Here is a 23,525-nt window from a genome sequence, read left to right as displayed (position 1 = left end):
TGCCCAGCAAGTCCGTGGTATCAAGTCCACATCTGATGGAGTAGCATGCTGCATCCCGCCCCTGGGCAAGTACCTGAGCGAGCTGTGCCTGGGCCTCCTCCGTGCACCGGGGCAGCACATCCGCAACCGTGTCCAACAAAGAGTGGGTGTAACGGCCCACAAGGCAAGCGGTGTTGATAGATCGCAACCCCAAACTCAATGAGGAAAACAGTTTCTCATCCGATCTGGAGGGGCAATTGGGAATGTGGTCTGGGATGTAGAATCCTGGATCACCAGGCTCTCAGGGGTGGGGTGGAAAGTGGGGGTCGCCAGGAGCCGGGCGGTGGCGTCGACCACGTTCCTATCCACAGGGAGCACTGTGGAGGGCTTGGACCAAGTGCCCATCAGAACATCTGTGAGGGCTTCATTAAACTGCAGCATAGGCTTACTGGTGGCTGAAGCACCTCAGTGAGGAGATTAGTCCTCACGGCCATAGCAGGGAGCTCAAGAGCCAAGTCCTTGGCTGCTCTGCGCAACACCACACTGTAGGAGAGTAGGGTCTGCAATCCTATGATCACCCAGATTTTTTGCTTTTGTTTCACTGGTTTACGACTTTCTCTGGCTGTGGGCCTGCTAATCAGACCCACAGCCTAGCTGTTCTCTCACTAAATTACAACGTGTACCTTAGGTGCATTTACCAATTGGTACTGGGCCACCTTATCAGACCCTGTAACTCAGGGCATAGGTGTACCCAGGGCCTATCAGGGGCTGCAGCATGTATTATGCCACCCCTGGCTGGCCATCTAAATCTGACACAACTGGCTGGAAGACAACTGGGGCAAGGTGGTGTAATCACCCTTTGCTTTAGATATAGTATTCCTGTATCTAACCCTAAAATGGCCACATGTATTCCTATCAGTCACTCCTATGGCAGGCCTTGACAATCCTGAAGACAGAGTGCTTGGAATCGTGTGAGATGGTGCTCTGGCATGAGCTGAGCCCGTTTGCAGCTTGCGGAACCAAGTCCTAATAGCTGTTCCATGATAACGCATACCATATACTCTTAAGTGCATTATAATCCTCGTGGTTAAATGCTATCTTTGGTATCGCTTTATCAAAACATGTCGAGTAAGGTGTCATACGAATTGGAATACTAACTCCTCGCCAATTCTGGCGACTGGGTTAGCATTCCACCCTTCTAGAGGGACACGACATGTATGTAACTGTGAACCCCGGTTAAAGTTAACTCAAGCCTCAGCATCACAAAATGGATGCTGCCACCACAGACACAAGTCTGACCCCCTGCAGCTGGGAGTCCTTCCAGCGAGGGGAGCTTGGACAAAGGGTTTCCTGTCAGGGGCGGTGCTAGCACCATCCCAGACAGGGTTTTGTGTATCCTGGGTAGGCAGGGCTTTACAGGAAGGTGACTGCAAGTGGCACCCCGGTGCTCACTACGCATCTGCCGGCTAGAACCAGTTCCAGGGGCACACCAGCCCCTGAGCTGGGGAAAGTCCGGCATGGGAGAGGGGTATAACCACCCCCTTCCTGGCCCCCCCCCTAGGGCAGGACCTGGTCGCGTACCCACCCCTTTCTTTAGGATAAAGGCAGGAGCGGGGACCCTTCCAAATTAGATCATCTTTGACTCAAGAAACTACTTTCTGCGAAAGGAACCCTCGACTCTTCTCAAGATTTCTCCCTTGTGGCTAAGGAGTAGTCACCCTGCATCCGCAGGCACCATCTAAAGAACACTGCGGTTTGCTGCACGTCCTTCCTCCGGAATCCGACTGACCAGCTCGACGAGACCCGGCTTCCCTGGCACCTCTGACCTCTACCTACCTCTACAGCTAAGCTGAGAACCGTAGGTGCGACGAGACCTCGAGGGACCGGCCATCATCAGAACCTCACGACTTCTATCCAGCACGACCGCCGAGGGATCCTCTGGTGAGTGCTTTGGGGTCCGAGAAGCCCCGACCCTGAGCAGCTCCAGCACCGAAGACCAGCCCCCCAGCATCCACGAGATCTGCGTGGGGCCCTTCTGCTTTTTGGCTGCTTACCGCGTTGTCTGGCTACTAGCCCGCTGACTTGTGGCCTTCCTGACGACGACCGACGACATCACCACTGCTAGTCTGGTTGCTCCAGACTGGCCCTTGCTCCCTTCCAAAAGAGGAGCACCCCGGACCCTCCTGGTCCACTCCAGACGCCATTTTAGGTCCACCGCGTGGGCTTGAATTTGCCAAGACTTGTTGCCCCAATCCTGGATCCAGCGACGTCAACAGCATCAACCATCGTGGGAGAGCTCGCACCTCCATCCTGGTCGCCGACAACGCCTCCTGGTCCGTGAGACTGCAGAGCCCAGCGTCGCCCACCCACCTGGTCGAGGTGACTCCATCCGGTGCCATCCTGGTGCCCATCTGATCACTGGCTAGTGATTCAGGACTTGGTCCCCTCTGCTTACAGGTGTCTTCCATCTTCGATCCAGGCTTGGATCCATCGAACAATCTTCACTGGTCGCCTGCCAGCAAATCCTTCTTTCAGGCTCCTGGTTCGTCAACTAAGGTTTCCGACGTCTTTTCACACCTATGCAGCCGCAGCCCCTGGGCTAGGTAACTTCGGCATTTCGGTGCCCCAGCATAGCCTCACTTTCCAAGGGTCCAGATCCACTTTCGTTTTCAACCTACCTTATCGGGTTCGCCCGAGAACACTAACTTTGCTTTTACTAGCCTCCATAGACTTTGTCCCGCATCCCGCGTGAGAGTGCACACTCTGCACCCGAGTCCCCTAGGCCTCCTACTAGTAATCTGAAGGTTCAGTAACGTGACCTAGCGATTCCAAAGCCTATTAGTCCAGTACTTACCTGCTAGTAATTTCGCATTCCACTTCCATAGTATATGGTTTTTCGTGCCCCTCTGGCATTTGTGTAAATTGTGCAACAAAGTATTTTCGTAAGAGTTTTGTTGTGTGCTTAGTACACTGTCCTCATAAAGAGTACAGGGCTGTTGTGATCTAAATAAATACACTGTTTATTTTCATAACACTTGTGTGGTGTCCTTTCACTTGGTGTTCAAGGGGTATATGTGATGGTATAACAGCTGGCTTAACACACCCTCTAGAGTTTAGCCCGAAGACTGCTCTTGTCCATGCTACTAGGATAGCTGGTCTATCGGTTGACTTACAACCAATCATCAATAAGGGTTGTTTGGACTGATACATAGTGATCACTAGAATAGTGAGCACTGCATATCAGGCCAACTTCTCACACACACCATAAGTGGCACCCGCCTCCGTAGCCACAGAGGGAGGAGAGATTAATCCAGTGTCGGGCGATGAGTCCAGACCACTGGCCTCCCCCAACTCATCTGCTCAGTCCTGACTTAACTGGTACTGTTGTGCCAGAGGGTCCTCAGACCCCTCCCAGTCCTCCCCTTCATCCATGACCTGATAAACAGGCAGAAATGACTGAGCCGGGTCATAGGTGAATTGCTCACCCACCGACGCCGGACCCGGACTGAAACCAGGGGCGGCGGCGGCCGAAGACGGCGCCAGGAGTGACACTAATGGGGTCGGTGCCGGCGGAGGAGTCCCAAGGTGAACCGGTGTCGACCAGGATCCAGGCCTGGATCCGCCTGGGCCTTGCGGCGTCAGGACCGAAGTTAACAACGATGCCACTGGGGCCAAAGCCCCTGACGGTGCCGGGTAGGAATCTGCTGGCCCGCTTAGGGCCGAGGTCGGGTCTGCGGGGCCCGAATGCGCACCAGCAGGCCTCTACGGAGGGAAGCGAGTCCTCATGGCCACGAGGAAGTCCCGTATCTCTTCCGGCGTCACATGCAGTCCAGGGACCGGAGGGTATGGGACCTGATGCGACGCCCACGGCTCCGATGGAGCCGCACGGTTTGGTGTCCCTTCGCGTCGTGTGACCGGCGAGGGGAGTCAGAAGAGCGATGACACCTCTTCAACGGGACTTCGAGCCAGACGAGTGGTGGTGACGCGTCGATGGCTGCGGCTCCGCGACCGGTCCCTCGACTTCGTCCTCAACCGGGGCCTCGAGCGGCGCGGAGCCAACTGCCAAATCTCCAGGAGCTTACGGGACCGCTACCGCCTAGCTGTTGAGGTCAAGGCCAGGTAGTCGGGGCACGACTTGTAGTTGTGGTCGGACCCGAGGCAGTAGAGACACCGGCGGAGGGGGTCGGTCACCGACAACAGGCGGTAACAGGCGTCGCACAGCTTGAACCCGGGCATCCCTACCGGCACCAGGAGTCGATATCGACTCGTAAAGAATATCCAAAAATAGGCCAAAAAGTTAGTAAAAAAATGACTTGGGTAACTGCTCTTCCCGGATCTGCGCTTATTGGCGTGGAAAAAAGAATAACGGACGTCAGCGTGCGAGGGCGGCGTCTAAGTACTCCGACGACGTCACCCCGGCGATCACGACGCCGACGACGAACGTAGAGCCGCAGACGATGCCTTGCGATGTGCAAGGGTACTGCTGACGAAAACTTTCCGGATCTAGTCTGACGCTTGGGGATATTCCAAGGTAAGGAATCTAACTCTAACCTGTTTCTTTCAGATCTCTTGGTATCACCCTAGACTCCCACCTGAACATGAAGAAAAACCTTAGTATGATGAGTAAGGGCACAAACTACCAAATGAGGCTTCTTAGAAATCTAAAATGATGCCTCCCTCAAGAGGACCTCAAAATGATGGTTCAAGCGCTTATCCTGCCCAGAGTAGATTATGGTAGCCAGACATTATGTGGCCTCCCCGAACATACTTTGGCTCTGCTCAGGGCTTCATTGATCGCAGATACCAGACTGATCACGGACACAAAAAGAACTTATCACATCTCCCCAGCTCCAAGATCTCTAAAGTGGCTACCCTACGAGGCAAGAATACAACTAAAGATTGCCTGTCGCACAAAACCCTCCACTTCAAAACCCCTGGATATCTGGATCAAAAACTAGAACTATCAGGGGTGAGGGTGAGGGGGGGGCTGACCATTAAGAAGTGCAAATTCCCAGACCTTTCGCAAAAAGAGAACAAGACTCTTAGCCTTCTCTCGTTCAGCACCGAAGATCTGGAACTCGCTCCCTGCGGAAATCTACAGAATTCCTTACACAGCTGCTTTCAAACATGAAGTAAAAAACACTTCTAATGAACAGGTTCCTGCAGTGAATAAGCTTTGGTCGTCTGTCTTCTTCAACAACTGTACTACCCAGTATGGTCTGCCTTATTGTACCAAGTAATGCTTGTGCGCATTCTTGTACATTTTTATTAGCTTATGATATTATCCTGTCTTACTGCCTTTACAATGTTCCCTTTTTACCTTGTTCTCCTCTCCCATTACTGCGAAGCGCTCTGGTACCCCTCGGGGTCTTGTTCGCTCTATAGAAAACGTTTTAAATAAATCAAAGGGCATGTCCCTAAGAGTGGATTGGACATCCCCTGAATAGTGAGTTGGTGGTATCCAGCTCACAGCGGATGGTAATCTGCTGAATCTCTCCCTTCGGCAACTGCACAGGAGAGTACGGCCCGGGCCTCCTCCGGGCACTGAGGCAGCACTTGCGCCACCCTAGCCCACACAGAGTGTGTATAACAGCCCAACAGACATGCAGTGTTTACCAACCGCGGCTGGAGGAAGAAAACATCTTCTTCCCATGATGGTCCAGCTTTTTGGATTCCCTATCAGGTGGTGAGTTAGGGAATGCGCCTTTGGAGGTGGAGGCTTGCACCACCAAGCTCTCAGGGGTGAAGTGATGGGAGAGGAAAGATTGGTCACCGGGGGCCGGGCGGTGGCGTCGGGCAATCATCCTAGCCACAGGAGCCCCTATGTTGGGCCTGGACCAGATGCTCAAAAAGATGTCTGTGAGGGCCTCATTAAATGGTAGCATGGGCTCCGAAGAGCACACTGCCGGTTGAAGCACCTCTGTCAGGAGGTTAGTCCTGACTGCCACTGTAGGTAGCTCGATGTGGAGAGCCTCGGCCGCCCTATGCAACACCACGGTGTAAGACGCTCTCTCCTCCATAGCCAAGGTAGGAGGAGACAACATGCCAAGGTCTGGTGAGGTATCCAGACCACTGGCTTCCCCAAGTTCCTCTCTCCAGTCCGGTTTGTAGCCCAACTGGTCAGTTAGAGGGTCTCCAGACCCCTCCCAGTCCTCCTCACCCTCTTCTGGCTGCCAATCTGGTCTAAAAGAGCCAGGGTAGAACAAGGGCACAAAAGTACCCGTCGACACCGGTCCGGCTCCGTGTCTACATAGAGGTGGAGGCCGGGGTCGACATCGGCTGGGGGCACAGCCGACATCGGCTGGGGACACAGCCGATATCGGCTGGAGACACAGCTGACGACGGCTGGAGACATGGTGCCGGTGGAATCGGCACTGGGGGAGGTGTAAAAAGGTCGACCGGCGCCGATCCGGATCCAGGCTTGGATCCAATGAGACCCTGCGGCTCTGAAGCCACCTGCATCGAAGGTCCAGGCCCCCAGCCAAGTCTGCGGGGCCCGAAGGCGCGCCGAAGTAGTCGGTCTGCTCAAAGATGGCATGCATCGCTTGGTAAAATTGACGTAGCTGGGCAGGGGTTTCTCCAGGTCCCGGGAAGGGAGGGAAGCCCGGACTAGACCATTCGGACTCTGCACGTGGAGCCGCGGGAGGGTCACTACCCGCATCCCTCGGCGCGACCGTCGGGAAGAAGTCTAAGAGCGGCAATGCTTCTTCGAATTCTTGTGCTTTGACTTACCTGACACAGAGTGCGAAGACTTGGAAGAAGAGTGATGGTGATGACTCCGTGACTGGTCCCTCAACCTCCCAAGAGACCGGGACCTCAAACAGCGCGGAGCCGACTGCTGGGCCTTGGAAGCTTTCGGGACCGCTCCCGCAAAGACTTGGGATTCATGGTTCAGCAGTCGGAGCATGACTTGGGGTCGTTGTCACGCTCCAGGCAGAAGATTCACACGCAGTGCGGATCCGTCACCGACATCAGTCGGCTACAGGAACCGCAAGCCTTGAAGCCGGGCATCCCGGACATGCGCCACGAAAACGGAGTCGGCAAAAGTTGGCAAAAAGTCAATCAAAAAGTGGCTGGAGGTACCACTTTCTCCAGATCTGCGCTGGCTAGCGTGGAAAAAGAAAGAACCGACGTCAGCGCACAAGGGCGTCATTTAAGTAGCTTCCGCGATGGCATCCCGGCGACCACGACGCCAACGACGAACGCGGAGCCGACCGACGTCACCTTTCGACACGCAGGGGTACTGCTGGCGAAAAACTTTCCGGATTCAGTCTGACGCCTGGGGGTATTTCTAAGGTAAGGAATCTATAAATAACTGTTTCTTTCAGATATATAATTTATAAGATGATGAAATATGTGGAAATATTTATGAATCCATGAGAAGAAAGCATATCACTTGGTGCAAGTTCTAACAAAGATGTTATCTGGCTCTTGATCTCACATACCTGGGCCACTATTTGCCAACTGAACAAAAGGTGTAGCGAACATGGCACATATAAAAAGATGCGCTAGAATATATGCACATGGAACAAAGCCCACAACAAAGAGTGCAGTAGAAATGATTAAGTGACTAAAGTGGGGGAAGAAAAATGGCCGAAATATATAACCATTTGGATGAGAGTACCTGCGACGGTGGCAAAACGAAACATAGCCCAAAAATGGAGTGCACGATATGAACTAGAATTGAGAGAATGGGAATCTGACTTGGATTGGTGCTCCAATGCAGAGAAAGTAATATATAAAGCCAGAGGATGCCTACAGAAATGGGAGAAAATCTGGGGGGGATTGGAAGAAATATCAGGGGTATTAGGACTGTCCAGGGGGGCGGGGAGCCGAGCTTTAGATTAGATTTAAGAACTCCTGTTGTTCATTATGGGTAAGAGGAGAGACTTGTAATTATGGCTACATTATTAACAAAGATGACAATGTGAAAATGTAACCTTCATATTGTGATTCTGTGACTTACACTGAGCTTGTTTAATAAAAAGAATTTATAAAAAAAAAAATTACAGAAGTATGACAGTGCTAATGGAATTGTTTGCATTTTAAGATCAATCAAATATATATTTCCTGTTAAGCACAGCTATTTACATTTCCTGTCCCGGGTTAGTCATGATCCAATATGCTTTGCATTCATAGGGACTTGTACTATGTACACCATTAAAATTAATATTCTGTTGTGTCTTGGTGTATGAGACATACAGACTCACGTTTATACCTTGGCACCTTCATCCATCCTTCCAGGCGAACGCTGCTACTTGGTTCCTTCAACTGCACTCCCGGAGAGTTCATCTTGTCCCGACAGAAGGCTTCTGTGAAATGAGAGGCATACTCTGCAGGCAAACCACACGTGGCAGGCAAGCATGAGGAGCACTTTGGGTGGCATATCACCTGGCATTCTAATAAAGAGAGGGCAGAAGTCAATCATAACATTTTAAATGCTTAAACAAACTATCCAGTGACAGATGCTGCCATTCCGGATTCATGCGACAGCTCTATAATTTCGAATTCAATCTGGAGTGCTGGGTCCCCAGACAATAACAAAGATACTCCTGCGGATCAGACATGTTCCAGTCCTATAACCATCTTGGCTGCCCTTAGAATCTAATGGTGGATAAGCACTGCCTAAACGCATCTTGTCGCCAACGGCTAAAGTTACCACTTTATCTCCTCTTTTTTACTTTCCTCGTTATGCTGCATACCCTTCCCAGGTCCCTATTATGTACTTTTTAAATGCAGTTCTGGTGTTAATCGCCAACGAATATTCCGGGAGGAAATTCTATGAGGATACAAGTAACTCTGAATTAGTGTAATTACTCTCATGTGGACCAGTGACCTTTCAATTACTTAGCTCCAGTTACCAAAGTGAAGCCAGAAAGATAAAGGTTTTAGTCCAAAAAGCAACGATGTTTCGGATACATGCTGTACTATCACTGTAGCAAACTCTTCAGTCCCTGTGAAATCTGTGGGAAAGTGCAATACTCATCATGTACATTGTTATTCTCAAGTAAATAAGTCATTTACAAGTAATCCCTAGAAGTATGTATTAAAGACCTAATAATAGTCCAGAAACTCAAATCAAGCAAAAATATTCGTGTAGGTGTAGGGGTGTGTGTGTGTGTGTGCGTGTGTGTTCAAGTGTATGCATTGGTGTGTGAGGAGTATGATGTATCTATGCTATAACCAACACATATTCATCTTAAGTCCATGGTCCCGATACATCGGTCAGGTCATGTGTTAGACTCCATTTTCTCGAACTATCAAGAGCTAGTGGTTGAGCCCGGAGCCATATTCCATAGTCTGACCACCATCTTGAAGCCTTCTGTATCCCACTAGCCAAACATCCCCATACGCCAAGAACAGGCCCTGCTTTCCCTCGCAGAAAATGAACTCATTTCAATATTGAGAGCTTCACTTGCGCCTTACAGAAAAACGTACCACTACTGGGAAATGAGATCAATAAGGCCCTCTCAGCAGTAGATAAGTGGATCACGGAAGCACTGGATGAAGTTGCACCGTGGACCATGAAGTCCCGACAGAGATGGTCCAAATCAGCACTGTGGTATAGTGAAGAGCTCAGAATCGCTAAACAAGGCTGCACACGCCTTGAGAGCAAATGGAGGACAGATTTCTCTAAAGATAATAAGGATGCTTAAAAGTTAGAACAAAATTCCCAGATGAAAAAAGGCGTACCATCTATTATAAGGAGAAAATAGAAATGGCAAAAAACTCCACTGAGGAACATTTTGCTACCTTCAAAGATATATCCTCTAGAGAGAACGCTGATAGAACCTACCAGCTCACCTGAGTTGTGCAATCAGATCGCTGACTTTTTATCTATTCAAAGTATCCAAAATATACAACTACTTCCCTGATGAGGCCCGAAACTACCCTATCACGCAGCCCGAGAGACTTACTGAGCCCAGGATTAACCCTAGCCTGGAATTTCTGGAGGACAACAACATACTGGACTCCTCCCAGTGCGGGTTTCGCCTGAGCATGGAGTCAGCCCTCCCAGCTGCGACTGAACATCTGAGAGCAGCACTGGATGAGTGATGCACTTCGGCACCAATCCTATTGGATCTCAGTGCCGCATTTGATACGGTCTCTCACCAGATTTTGATACGGTGGTTGAAGGAGGCTGGCATAGTGGGCCTCGCCCTGGATTAGTTTATCTCTTTTCTTTCGAATAGGTCCTTCCAGGTGTCGGTACCCCCTTTCACCTCCAGATTCCATCCTATCAAACAGGGAGTGCCGCAGGGCTCTGAGGGCTTGAGCTTCTGAGGAGAAGGTTCTAGAGGGTGCTGACGCCTGATTGGCTGTAATTTGGACTAACATAATGACACTAATGTGTTACAAGTAGTTTTTTCTCTTTACAATGCTTTCCTATGTAGGAATAGTTTTTTGAGGTTTCTATTATGTTTCCTATTCTTTATCATGTATTATATATACATACATATTATATATATTTATATATATATTTAGCATTATTGCTATTTTATTTACAGAGGGACTCACACTTCGACGACGGGGAATATTCAAGCATGTGAATCTATGAAAGACACCCTTAAAACTGGAGAAAGAACGGCACCGTCAGCAATAAAGCAGGCGGAAGCAAAAAGGGTAGCCCAAGGTCACCCTGGAAGAACCGAGCAGGCTGCGCCTGAAAGAGGGTAGAACACAAAATCCATCCCAGCAATCAGGGAGGCAACGCAGAACTGAGTGCAGGGACCATTGGAAGAAGTGGACAGGGCAGGAATGGCTGACTCACGAGAGTGCCAAAAAAGGACAATGGAGCAGAAAGACAACATGCCGGCACCAGGGGGAAGTCCGCACACATGACTCAAAAGGATGCGAAGCCAGAGCCATGACGTCAGGCCGCAAACAGCAGGCCAGACCAGGCAAACAGCTCAGCGACCGTGGAGAAGGACACCCCGGGGCGCTATCCAAGTTATTCCAAGCCAACAATAAGAGGATTGCACCTGTAACGTACCGTTACGACAAGTAGAGCAGAGGCCCGAAGATGACCACAGCTCCCAAGCACATACAAAGCTGTAGAAAGGTGGATATCTGACTATGGTTGCCCCCAACTTTTTGCCTGGTGTTTTGCTGGTTTTTCGACTTAGTTGACCTGGGGCCCTGCTATTCAGGACCCCAGGCCTCCAGCTCTCTCTGTAAAATGGATTCCATATACTCTAGGTACATATCTAATTGGATACTGAGTCACCTTATCAGTCCCTGTACAGTGTACCTTAGGTACCCAGGGCATAGGTGCACCCAGGGCCTACCAGGGGCTGCAGCATGTATTATGCCACCCCTGGCTGGCCATCCAAATCTGACACAACTGGCTGATCAATCAGCTGGGGCAAGGTGGTGTAATCACCCTTTGCTTTAGATATAGTATCCCTATATCTAACCCTGAAATGGACACATATATTCCTATCAGTCACTCCTATGGCAGGCCTTATCAATCCTGAAGGCAGAGTGCTTGGAATTATGTGACATGGTGCTCTGGCATGAGCTGAGCCCGTTTGCAGCTTGCGGAACCAAGTCCTAATAGCTGTTCCATGATAACGCTATACCATATACTCTTAAGTGCATTATGAACCTCGCGGTCAAATGCTAACTTTGGTATAGCATTATCAAAACATGTCGAGTGAGGTGTCATACGAATTGGAATACTACCCCCTCGCTAATTCTGGCGACGGGGGTAGCATTCCACCCTTCTAGAGGGACACGACATGTATGTAACTGTGAACCCCGGTTAAAGTTAACTCGAGCCTCAGCATCACAAAATGGATGCTGCCACCACAGACACAAGTCTGACATCCTGCTGCTGGGAGTCCTTCCAGCGAGGGAGGCTTGGACAAAAGGTTTCCTGCCTTGGGAGGTGCTAGCACCACCCCAGACAGGATTTTGTGTATTAGGTAGGACAGGGCTGAAAGGAATGAGACATGCCTGGGGCACACAAGGTGTCCCTGTGCATACTCCGGTCTAAACCAGTTCCTGGGGCACTCCAGCCCCAGAGCTGGCGCAAGACCGGACAAAGGATAGGGGGTGTAACCACCCCCCTTCCTGGTCCCACCCAGGGGAGGGACCTAGTCGTAGTGCAGCCCCCTTCAGCTGAATAAAGATAGGAGCTGGTCCCATTCCAGATCAGATTAATCTTGACAACTTCCACGAAGAACTCTTGACCTTCGACCTCCTGAACATCAGAAGACTGAAGAATCTCCCCTATGGTCAGGGAGTGACCATACTGCTTTGCAGGCACCACTAAGCTCCTGTGCGGTTTGCTGCAAGTCCTTCCTTCCTGGAACCCGACGACCCAGCTCAACGAGACCCGGACCTCCAGACTCCTCTGACCTCTACCCACATTCCCAGCTCAGCTGAGACCCGTGGGTGCGACGAGCAACTTGGAGACAGCCATCTTGAAGAAACCTGCACAGCGCTTCCAGCACGACCGCGGAGGGATCCTCGAGTAAGTGCACTGGGGTCTGAGAATCCCCACACCGACGCAGCTCCTGCACCAAAGACCAGCCCCCCAGCATCCATGAGATCTGTGTGGGGCCCTTTTGCCTGGTTGTTGCTTTTCCTGTTGTCTGGTCACTTGCCGGCTGGCTAGTGACCTCTGAGACAACGACCCGAAGATTTCAACAATGCTGGTCTGGTACCCCCAGACTGGCCCTTGCTTCCTTGTAAACGAGAAGCACCCCGGACCCTCCTGGTCCGCACCAGACGCCATCTTTGTTCCACCGCGTGGCTTGCACTTGCCAAGGCCTGTTGACCAGATCGACGATCCAACACCGCCAACAGCAGCAGACTACGTGGGACAGCTCGTGCCTCCAGCCTGGTCGTAGAGAACAGCTCCTGATCCGCGCAGCTACAGAGAGAAGTGTCCCGTCCTCCACCTGACTGCGGCGACAGCACCTGGTTCCCTCCTGGTTCCAGCACCGTCACTGGCTAGTGACCGAGACTCTGTCCCCTTCCCTTTCAGGACTTTTTCTTCCTAGTTCCATCCTTGGAACCACCGGACTCCTCCATCTGGCCGCCTGCCAGCAACTCCTTGTTTCAGGCATCACCGGGATCAACGCAGCAAACCCGACACCACTTCAGCCCTATGCACCCGCAGCCTGTGGGTTAGGTAACTAAAGCTTCTAGGTGCTGAAGTCAGTGTTCACTATCCTAGTGTTCAGGTCCACTGTTGTTTTCCCTCCATCCAGCCGGGTTCGTCCGGAATCCGTAACTCTTTAAACTGTAGTATCCACAGACGTTGGTACGTATCCAGCGTGAGAGTTTCCACTCTGCACGTGAGTCCCGTGGGCCTCCTGCTCCTTACTTACCTAGCTAGCAGCGTAGTCCCAGCGATCCTCCAGCCTCTGGATTCTCTTACAGTACTTTCTTTCCTCGCATTCCATTGTTTCTAGTATATGGTTTGTCGTGGCCCTAGGGCACCATTGTAAATCGTGCAACTTAAGTGTATTTTTCCTAAGAGTTTGTCATGTGCTTGGCCCTATGACCTCATAAAGAGTTCAGAGGTGTATGTTAGTTAATAAATACTTGTTTATTTTCATAACTACCTGTGTGGTTTCCTTTCACTTGGTATTCAAGGTATTATATGTGGTAAAACAGCTGGCTTCACATGCCAATAGAGTTTAGCCTAAGACTGCTTTGTCCATGCTACCATTAGGATAGCTGGTCTATAAGGTTGACTTACAACCAATCACCATAAGGGTTGTTTGGACTGATACAAGGTGATCACTAGAACTAGTGAGCATCATATATCAGGCCAACTTCTCACAAAAGCTATATAATCGCTACCACTACTCCACATAGGGTATGTTAAGTCCCAAGACATGAGAACCCTCTTAGGAAGAAACTTCTGCAGTAGAAGACAACAATAAATCCATGAGAAACCCCCCGCAGAAGGCTTGTCAAGCAGCCAAAGAGAAAAAAACAGAAGGCTTAATCTGAGGGCCAACCTGGTGTAGAAAACCAAAAGCAAAAACACACAGTGAAGAAGGCCCGGCCAGCAGCCAACAGAACCACAGTCCCAACAAAGAGGACTCGAATGCACATGAAGAACACTGATCACACAACCGGGGCGACCCGCCCCAATGGAAGAACATCTCCCAAAAACCAGATCAACTCACAGGACACTGAGGGGGAGGAGGAGAAGGAGGTGAGGAGGAGGAGGGGGAGGCCGAAGCCCCACCAAGAACCTCTGGATGACCGAGTCTGCAGGGGCGTGGAACAAAAGAGTGCCATCGAAGGGAATATCCACCAGCCGTTCCCGAACATTTTCTGGGAACACACTGTCCCGAAGCTAAGCATGGTGGCAAAGGGCAACAGAAGAAGCAATGGCATGACCAAGCACCTCCGAGATGTCCAGAGCGGAGCGAAGAATAAACGCCGTCAGCTCACGGACATCTAACGCATGGTGCCGCAAATCAACACCACCACCCTCCTGAGATGCGGCAGACCCAAGGGACTCTGCCGAGTCCCACAAGCAAGAAGTGGCCCTAGCCAACACACAGAGTGTTAAGGGCCCGCAGAGCCGCACTGGTCAAAGCAAAGATATTGCGCCCCCAAGCGTCCAGCCAGCGGGCCTCCCGTGATGGTGGAGACAACAGGGGCGGCAGTGAGGGAAAGGCAGTCTGCAAAAAGGGGATTCTGGCAGAGGGGTGGAGGGAAAAGACACACTGGGTCACGCAGTGCTGAAAGTTGATGGTGCAAAAGGTGTTGGGGCACCGGATCCCCCGTGATGGGACATCCCCAAGGGCCCAGCAGAGAAGAATGGAGCAAACACTCAAAGGGAAGCAGGAGCTCCCTACCATCAGAGCCCTGGTGGAGAACTTCCAGAAGATGATCCACGGGGAAATGGGCAGCTGGATCACCCATGTGCAAAAATTCCCACAGCCGTGGAAACAGTGCGGGCGAAGGCCACACTCACCTCCGTAGGGCTCCGCGGTGGGGAAAGCAGCTCCTCCGTAGGCAATGGCTGCAAGCTAAGGCGGCGTCCCCTAAGCCAACTGGAGTGGGGAAGGCCCAGGTCCGGAAAGGAGGAAGAGGGACTGAGGAGTGGGGAACCTGTGGCTTCTCTGGCGAAAACCGCGGCGACGGAGAGGAGCAGTCCTTAGATGACGTCAGGGAAAAAGCCACGGTCCATCTTTGGCGAGGACGACACCAGCAAGCGCCAAACCTCTGGGGAAGAGGCGGTGTCCGAAGACGAGTCCATGACCCGACGCCTGTCTGGTGCAGTAGAGTCCGCAAACTGAGGCAGGACGCCGTCCAGCGCCAGAGGAGACGCCGGACTGGCCTCTGCCACAGCACAGGAGGCCGGGGCTGGGCAGGAGCCGGGGCAGATAAGGAACGGCGCCGACTCGATCTCCGACGAGGCAGCCGCCTGCGTGGAGGGCCTAGAGGGACTGGGGAGGGTTGAGGAGTCCCCCGCCAGCCTCGACCCATGATGGGACGAGAGGGGCCCACCGTCGACCCATGTGGCGCCGCCATGGCCAGCGTCACCTTGGCCTCAGACAAGATCGCCGCCTGTTCAAAGGACCGAGAGGGGCTCTGGGATGAGACCCGAGCCCCGGCGACCACCCGTGACACCACAGGGACTCCCGCAGGAGTTTGCGGCGAAGCAGATGTGCTGTGGTTCGAAGGAGAGACCCCAGAAGGGCCGCACCCCCAACGGGACCACATCCTCCAAGCCTGGATCCGAACCAAATCGGCCCCGGGGCCAGAGCTGCTGGCGACGCAGCGGAGGGCCCTGCACATTGCAAGGGATCTGCTGACGTCCCAGGAGGGGAAGGAGGGGAAGGAGGAGCCAGCGAGTCCTGCAAAGCCGCCACATATGTCTCCATCTGGGCTATTGACGCCCCCACACCGGAAAACAGCGGATAGGGGGACGATAGGCGGGGCAGCATCATCCGCGGAGAGCCCACGCCCCAACAGGCTGGAAACCAGGCCTCGGGGACAAACTGCAACACTAACCGACACTCTTGCGGCTTAGGAGAGGGACGAGGGCTTTTAAAACCTTCCGCAGAAGCTGATCGAGGTGATGAAGCCGATCTGGACGTGCAAGCTGAGAGAAGTTTTATCCGGCGCTCCCACCGTGACTTCCGCTTCAAATGCTAGCACGCCTCCCAATCAGTGGAGTTGTGATGCTCCCCCAAGTACCACATGCAAATGAGGTGAGGGTCCGTTGCCGACATCAGGCGTCCACAAGATGAGCATGTCTTAAAGCCCGAAGGCATCTGCACACTGTTCCCACAAACACACGCAATATTGAAAGGGAAAGGCCTGAACAGGCCCAAAGCACAAATCAGATCCAAAAAGGAAAAAACTGACATAGGCGCTCCGGGGTGGGACTTATGTGACCTCGCTGACATCACGTACGCGGACTACACCAGGGCAGAGTCACGTGATGCATGCCCCCCCCCGCACACGGGGTTGCTGTGGCAAAAGATTTTCCGGATCCAGTCTCACGCCTGGGGATAATTCTACGTTAAGGAATCTGCGGCTAGTAGTCTATCAGATCTCCCCTGCACCTGGCAACATATGTTCCTAAACATCTTCGCTCAGCAGGTCAGCACCTGACAGTGTCACCTGGGTCAGGAGGGCTCGTGCCGGTGGGCGCTCTTTTCGCACACTGGCAGCTAAACTGTGGAATGCCCTTCCTGTTCATATCTGGAGCATAGATAATTATCTGACATTTCAGAAAGTACTGAAGACTCATCTTTTCCCATCTCTTTAGGTTTTGTAGTTAACACACTCTGTCTGTCTCTGTGGCTCTATATGGCCCTCTGGCTTTTTCTTTTGCTCGTCTTGATGGGTTCCTTGCTGTTAGTGGCCTGGATGCGTGTGGATGCCGGCGAACTGTCTCCCGCTCAACGCCAGCAAGTCAGAAATCTTGCTGTTTGGGAAAGATCTTGAGCTATGGAGTGAACAGTGGTGGCCACCACTCTGGGCCTTGCACCCACCCCCAAACAGGTGGTGAAGAACCTTGGGGTCTGGATTAATTCGGCCCGAGTTCCCAAACCAAGACTAAGAAGGTGGCGGCAACATATTTTGGCATCCTGCTTGGGCTCAAACCTCTGCTCGTTTTTTTGACCCATCCATCCGACAGATGATTGTTCTGGCATCCGTGTTGTCGAGACTGGACTATGCCAGCTTGCGCTACTAAGTGGCCAACAAGAAGGAGATTCTGAGACTGCAGAGAGTCCAAAATGTGGCAGCCAGAACTCTTCTTGGCATGCCTAGACGCTGCCCCACATCCACCGCCATTCGTCAGCTTTATTGACTCCCAGCGGCAAAACGGGCAGAGTTCATGCCCCTCTGCTTTGCGTTCAGGATCTTAAACTTCCCTGCACATGGCATTCTAGATGGCCTGCGCTCCACCTGCGTTCCTACTCGTCATTTTCGCTCAGCAGGTCAACACCTGGCAGTTGTCACCCGGGACAGGAGGACTCGCGCCGGTGGGTGCTCCTTTCGCACACTGGCAGCCAAACTGAGGAATGCCCTTCCTGTTCACATCCGGAGCATGGATAACTATCTGAAATTTCGGAAAGCACTTTAGACTCATCTTTTCCCATCAATTTAGGTTTTGTAGCCCACACCCTCTGTCTGTCTCTGTGGCTCTTTATGGCCCTCAGGCTTTTTCTCTCACTAGTCTTGATGGGCTCCCTGCTGTTAGCACCCTTTGCTGGGGCAGCTGTGCACTCTACAAATCAGCCTAACCTAAGCTAAAGTGGATGAGTTAATTTCTACAGGACCGCAGCTTCCAGGTTGTACAGCATCCTCATATGTCAAAAATGTTGCTTCTCACAAGGGGTCCCACAGGGCTCAATTCTTAGTACTACCCTCCTAGCAGATATTGTGGAAAAACACAAGATCACTATAGTGTCATATGCGGATGACAGGCAGCTTATAGTCACTCTAGCTCAGGACTCAGAAGAGCCAGCAACTCAGTTCTCCTCCTGCCTAAAAGACCTAGCTTCATGGATGTCAAACAAGTGCCTGACATTGAATGGCAGTAAGACTGAGGTTATGGTCCTAGGGAAAACCCTCTCCATCTGGTGCTCGGCTTGGTGGCCCCAGAAGTTGGGGCCCGTGCCCATGCCTAAAGAAGTAAAAAATCTAAGAGTTTGGCATGATTCAAAACTTTCCTTTGAGACCCACATGAGGAAAGTTGCAGGGAAATGCTTTGATATCCTTAAAATGTTAAGGAAAATCTTGGATATTCTTCCCACCTCAGCCAAACTCTTGCTACATTGCAATTGGACTATGGAAATGTCCTCTGTTTGGGAGCAACAAAAGGAAGCGTGCAGCGGCTGCAACGCATTCAGAATGCTGCAGCGCGCCTGGTTCTTAATCTACCCAGGAGCGCTTCGGCGTTGAAAGCCCTTGATACCCTGGTTACCTGTTTGCAAAAGAATTCATTTTAAAGCCTTATGCTTTTGTCACCAGAGTCTACAGGGAAAAGGACCCAGCTACCTGCATGATCTCCTGACCCCTTACAATCCTACTCGTCAGTGGAGGTCGACAGGAGAACATCTGCTCAAAGTTCCCAAAATTATAGGTGCCAGGATGGGTGCGCGCTCATTTGGCTATTTGGCAGTCGAAAATTGGAATACACTACCACATTTGTTACTTGCAGAAACATCTGAAAGTCTTTGCCAAAGGGGCTTGAAAACCTAGCTTTACTAGATGTGTGCCACGCCTACTGGCCCTACCCTGCATGTAGCGGTTTTCTGTAGCGCGGGGACACACCAGTCGGTGTAGCAAGGCACTTTATAAATGATAAAAAAATAAAAATAAAAATAAATTAGACTGTTTACTGTAAGTTTCGAACCTGGGATGTTTCCACTTTTGTATTGGAGGCCTTCCGCTGTTCCAGGTGACCCAGACAGGCTGGGAGTCAATGAGTCGAGGGGTGCTGTGTATCACCTCTGCTTTGATGCGGATACAGCTTTCATTGGAGATAAGCCTGGCTTTGCAAAAGCACCATGCCACTTTTACAGAAGGAGTAAACAACCAGGTTTGTTGGCATATCTTATGCCATCTTCCTGCTTGAGACAGATTCCAATAATTTAACCTTTCAGAATATCCAGCAGCCATTTCAGCTGGGGAGCAGTGCTGTTTAATGACTACATGTTTTTGTTGAGAGATTCTCAACGGACCTGCTAATTTGGAGTTTTGAAGATTGTGCAGAAAATGACTCTCACTCTCAAATTAACAGGAAGGACCGCTACATTAAAAAGCTGTAGAATTGTCAGATATTACTTCAGTAATGCCTTATCTGACTATTTAGCAGCAGATTCCTTACCATAGAATATTACCCAGGTGTTAGACAGGATTTGTATCTTTTTGAGTAGTATCCCTGCGCACCAGTAGGTGACATCCATTGGTTCTACGCTGGCCACGCTATTAGTGACGTAAGCAGGTATAAATAGGACCCACCCAACATGCTGACATATGATACCTTTTGAGACATTTGCACACCAGAAATACAGAGCCACAAAGTATGCTGATGTACCAGTGTGCCAGCACTGGGGACCTCAAAGGGGTCACCCTACAAAGAGAAATCCATTTGCAGAGTGGAGAGGATGGGTGAGTCGGTACAGAATCTGCAGTTAAGAGTCTCGACCAGATAAATAAGGTAAATTACCTGTTCATATAACAGAGGCTTCTAGCAGCAGATTCCTTACCTAAGATTAGATTTTCAAGGCAGTAGTGATTGGTGAATGTGTGCAGAAATGCCCATGTTGCAGCATGATAGATATCCACAACAAGGACTCTGCGAGTTAACGCATCTGACACAATCTTTGCTCTGGCCTAATGAACTCTCAGGGGGCTTCTTCCTGGTCAGTGCATAGCAGAGTTTAATGCAGAGAACAATCCATTGTGAGAAGGTAATTTTTTACACAGACTTTACTTTCATTGACCAGATCAACCCAATGGAGAGCTGATTGTCCACCAGGGACATGATCAACGTAGAATGACAACACTCTTTTTGAGCCCAGGCGGAGGAGTCTTTTCCCTTCCTTGGAAGGATGATGTGGAGCAAAGAAGGTAGGCAATGTGATGTTCTGACCTATGTGGAAGTGTGGGACAACCTTTCGTAAAAAGGAGGCACGTGTTTTGGAACCACTTTGTCTGGTAAAAAAATTGTGTAATGAGGGTGCAGACAGTGCTTGCAGTTCACGGATCCTCCTAGCCGATTTTATGGCCACCAGAAAAGAAGATTTTTAGGTGAATAAAGTGGACAGTTATGCCTGGGCTCCATTGGCAGGCATCAAGAATATTAGGACAATATTTAAGGCCCATTTGGGCATAACGAATTTCTTTGGTGGGAACAGATGCCAGAGTCCTTTCAAGAAACGAGTCACAAGGGACTTAAACAGGGAGGGTTCATCCGGCAACCCCAAAAAGAAGAGATGGCTGAAAAGTAACCTTTAACTGTGCTTAAGGCAAAGCCTTTCCTTGCTAAAGAGAGAATGAACAATAACACTTTAGATAAACGGACGGATATGGGATAGACTTGTTTTGAGGTACACATTGATACACATTTTTCCCACCGGCAGGGTATGTGGTCTTAGTTGAGGGAAGCCTGGCTGCCAGAGTAACATTACAGACTTCTGAAGGGAGGTCAAAGACTATCAGTTGCCACTGCTCAAACTCCACGCATGAAGGCATAGCATGCACACATTCATTCCTGCGGAGAACCCTGCCCTGTTGCTGCAACAGAAGATCCTCCCGAGAGGGCAGCAGGATCGGTGGACTGATGCTCAGACCCAGAAGTTCTGGATACTAAACTCTCCATGCCCAATCTGGAGCCACAAGAAAATCGTGGGCCAGGATGCTCTTAGAAACTCTTGGCAGGCATGGCATCTGTGGAAAAGTGTGCAGGAGGCCTGAGCTCCACTCGAGATGAAGAGCCTCTGAGTGAGAGTTGCCTTGGAAACTCTAGCACACAGAAGTGCTGACTTTGCGAATTCTCTGCAAAGGCAAATCGCTATAACCAAGGTTCTCCCCATTCTCGGAAGTGACCTTGCACCATCTCCGGATGGAGATGCCATTTGTAATCTGTTCAGCGAGCCTTGAATCACAAGGGAAATTTCCTGAAATTCCAGCCATGTCCAGAGATGCAGGGCATCTTGACAGTGGGTCCACATTTCCACCCAGCTCTGCTTGTTGCAATACCGCATGGCGGTGGTGCTCTCCATGAACACCTGCACAAGCCTCTTCTTGATGTAAGGAAAGGAGGTTTTCAATGCCAGTTGGATCCCTCTCAACTCCAACAAGTGAATGTGAGGCTGAGACTTCAACAGAGACCAGAATTTGCTTATCTCCACCTCTCTCAGATGGTCACACTAGCCCAGGGGTGATATTTGGGTGGGGAAGAGCATGGGGTATGCCGCTGACCCAGTTGCGGTTTGTTAGCAAGCACTGCAGGTCTTTTGACGTTCACTTCGGTATCTGGACCAGGTCAGAGAGATTCTCCTGATGCTGCACCCACTGAGACTTCAGGTGCCACTGCAGAGCCCAAATATGCTAACGTACGTGTCCCCATGGGACCCAGCAGCTTCTAAGTCAGTCTCACCAAAATCCGGTATAGGGGCTAAAACATTTGTATCAGATCCTGAATATCCTGGACTTGCCGTTCCAGAGGGTAGGCCTAGAACAGCACTGAACCCAGAACGGTTCCGATGAAAGGGAGCTTCTTCGAGGGAGTCAGGTGTCCCTTTGGTAAAACCCCAGAGAATACAGGAGGTTCGCCACAGTCTGGAGGTGGGAGCCGACTGCCTGGGGTGACAGCCAAATGTTGAGGTAGGCAAAGACTGGAACCCCTGACCTCCACAGATGTGCTGCAACTACTGCCATAACCTTGGTGAATACCGGAGGGGCACTGGTGAGGCCAAAAGAGACCACTGCAAACTGAAGGTTCATAGTGGGTCACAATGACTCTAAGTAGCATCTGTGGGCAGACAGGACGGGGAAATGGCAATAAGCACCTTGCAAGTACAACACTGCCATCCAATCTCTAGGATCCAGGCCAGACAGATCCTGAGGGAACGTGAGCATCTTGAATTTCTCCTTCAGGAAAGAGGTTGAGAAGGTGCAGGTCTAGAATAGGACAAAGACCTCCATCGTTTTTGGGCACCAGAAACCAGTAGGAATAGCAACCATGACGTACTTCTTATGCCGGCACCCTCTCAAAAGAACCTGTAATTCCTGACAAAGCAGGAAGAGGTGATCCTCGTAAAGCCCGTTGCAGGAAGGTGGCATGGGCGGTGGAAATTTCTAGGAAGGGGATTTGAGTAACCAGGCTGAACAATATGGAGAACCAACATGTCAATGGTATGGACTGCCAGTGGAGCAGGGGATGGCGTATCCTGCCACCCACTAGGTGCTTGTGGCATCTGAATACTACTGATGACGCAATTGCTCTGCCAAACAAGTTAGTTGTATCCAGTTTGCAGCATATGATAAACTCCACTAAAATCTCTGCCATCAGCAATAGCCTGGGTCAGGATGAATCAGGCCTCCTTTGAGGCCATAGGCAGACCATATGAGTGTATCGGCCCAAAAGGAACATGGCGTTCACCAAGTGCACTGCCAGGCTGGCGGAAGAGAACATCCTCTTATCAAAGATGTCCAGCCTCTTGGATCTCTATCCGGTTGAGTGTTATGGAATACACCAGGGTTGACTTTGGAGGTGGTGGCCTGGGCAACTAGGCTCTCTGGGGTGGGGTGCTGGGTAAGAAAAGGGGAGTCCCCAGGAGTAGTGTGACAGTGGAGGGCAACGGTCCACGGTTAGGCGTGGCGCCGTAAGGCCACTGTTGATGATACTGATCTGCCCAGCAAGTCGGTGGTATCCAGTCCACAACGTATGGTGAACTTGGCTTCATCCCTCCCGTCAACAACATAGTAGGAGAGGACGGCCCGAAAGGCAAGCAGTGTTCACTGACCCTAGTGCCAGGCTGGTGGAAGAGAACCTTTACTTCCCTAGCGTGTCCAGCCTCTTTGAGTACCTGTCCAGGGGTACGGAAGGGAAAGCACCATGCTCTCCGAGGTAGGGAGTTGCGTGAGGAAGTTTGGGTTCCCTGGAGAGGGCCGTTGGGGGCAGGTAATTATACTTTTCACAGGAGCTCCTGCGTTAGGCTAGAATTATGTCCCAATCAGGCCATTAGTAAGGGCTTTATTAGAGTGGAGAAGCGGTTCTGAAGCACCAGGCTGAAGCACTTCTGTGAAGACATTAGTCTTGACCGCCACAGAGCAAGCTAAAGTCCAGGACCTCAGCCGCCTTTTTTACCAACACTGCAAAGGAAGCTCCCTCCACTGTTGCCAGGGTAGGGGAAGAAATCATGCCAGTATCTGGAGAGGTGTCCAGTCCACTCGCATCTGCCAAATCCTCACACCATTCCACATTAGGGTCAAAGGACTGGTATACCTCCCAGAGACCTAGTCCATTAGATTAGGGCTCAGGCTTCAGCCAGTCCGTGCCGGACTCTGCATTGGATGACGCCCATCCGGCTCAGTGT

General features: G+C 51.1%; 1 protein-coding gene across 1 annotated transcript in view; it reads right to left on the bottom strand.

The window, feature by feature from the left end:
• The window catches only part of CIT (citron rho-interacting serine/threonine kinase), a 1,473,679-nt gene that overhangs the window by 432,408 nt on the left and 1,017,746 nt on the right, over positions 1-23,525 (bottom strand). Inside the window, exon 34 of the mRNA XM_086942878.1 lies at positions 8,198-8,378. Within this exon, the coding sequence (XP_086799004.1) occupies positions 8,198-8,378 (181 nt within the window). The remainder of the gene's footprint in view (positions 1-8,197; positions 8,379-23,525) is intronic.

Source organism: Lissotriton vulgaris, chromosome 11, assembly GCF_964263255.1.
Source record: "Lissotriton vulgaris chromosome 11, aLisVul1.2, whole genome shotgun sequence".
NCBI lineage: Eukaryota > Metazoa > Chordata > Amphibia > Caudata > Salamandridae > Lissotriton > Lissotriton vulgaris.
This window is presented reverse-complemented; position numbering and strand designations above follow the sequence as displayed.